General features: G+C 65.3%; 1 protein-coding gene across 1 annotated transcript in view; it reads left to right on the top strand.

The window, feature by feature from the left end:
• Positions 1-6: 6 nt before the first annotated feature.
• PRR7 (proline rich 7 (synaptic)) overlaps positions 7-216 on the top strand; it is a 1,215-nt gene continuing 1,005 nt past the window's right edge. The window contains exon 1 of the mRNA XM_014539165.1: positions 7-214. Coding sequence (XP_014394651.1) covers positions 45-214 — 170 coding nt within the window. The 5' untranslated portion in view covers positions 7-44. The remainder of the gene's footprint in view (positions 215-216) is intronic.

Raw genomic sequence — 216 nt, 5'->3', positions numbered from 1 at the left:
GTGTCCAGTGAAGCTGCCGAGGACCCGCCGCCCGCGCCGCCGCCATGGTTATGTCCCAGGGCACCTACACGTTCCTAACGTGCTTCGCTGGTTTCTGGCTTATCTGGGGGCTCATCGTCCTCCTGTGCTGCTTCTGCAGCTTCCTGCGCCGCCGCCTCAAACGGCGCCAGGAGGAGCGACTGCGTGAGCAGAACCTGCGCGTCCTCGAGTTGGAGC

The sequence above is a fragment of the Myotis brandtii genome, unplaced genomic scaffold (genome assembly GCF_000412655.1).
Source record: "Myotis brandtii unplaced genomic scaffold, ASM41265v1 scaffold208, whole genome shotgun sequence".
Taxonomy (NCBI): domain Eukaryota; kingdom Metazoa; phylum Chordata; class Mammalia; order Chiroptera; family Vespertilionidae; genus Myotis; species Myotis brandtii.
Note: the sequence above shows the minus strand (reverse complement) of the source record. Positions and strands in the feature narration are given on the sequence as shown.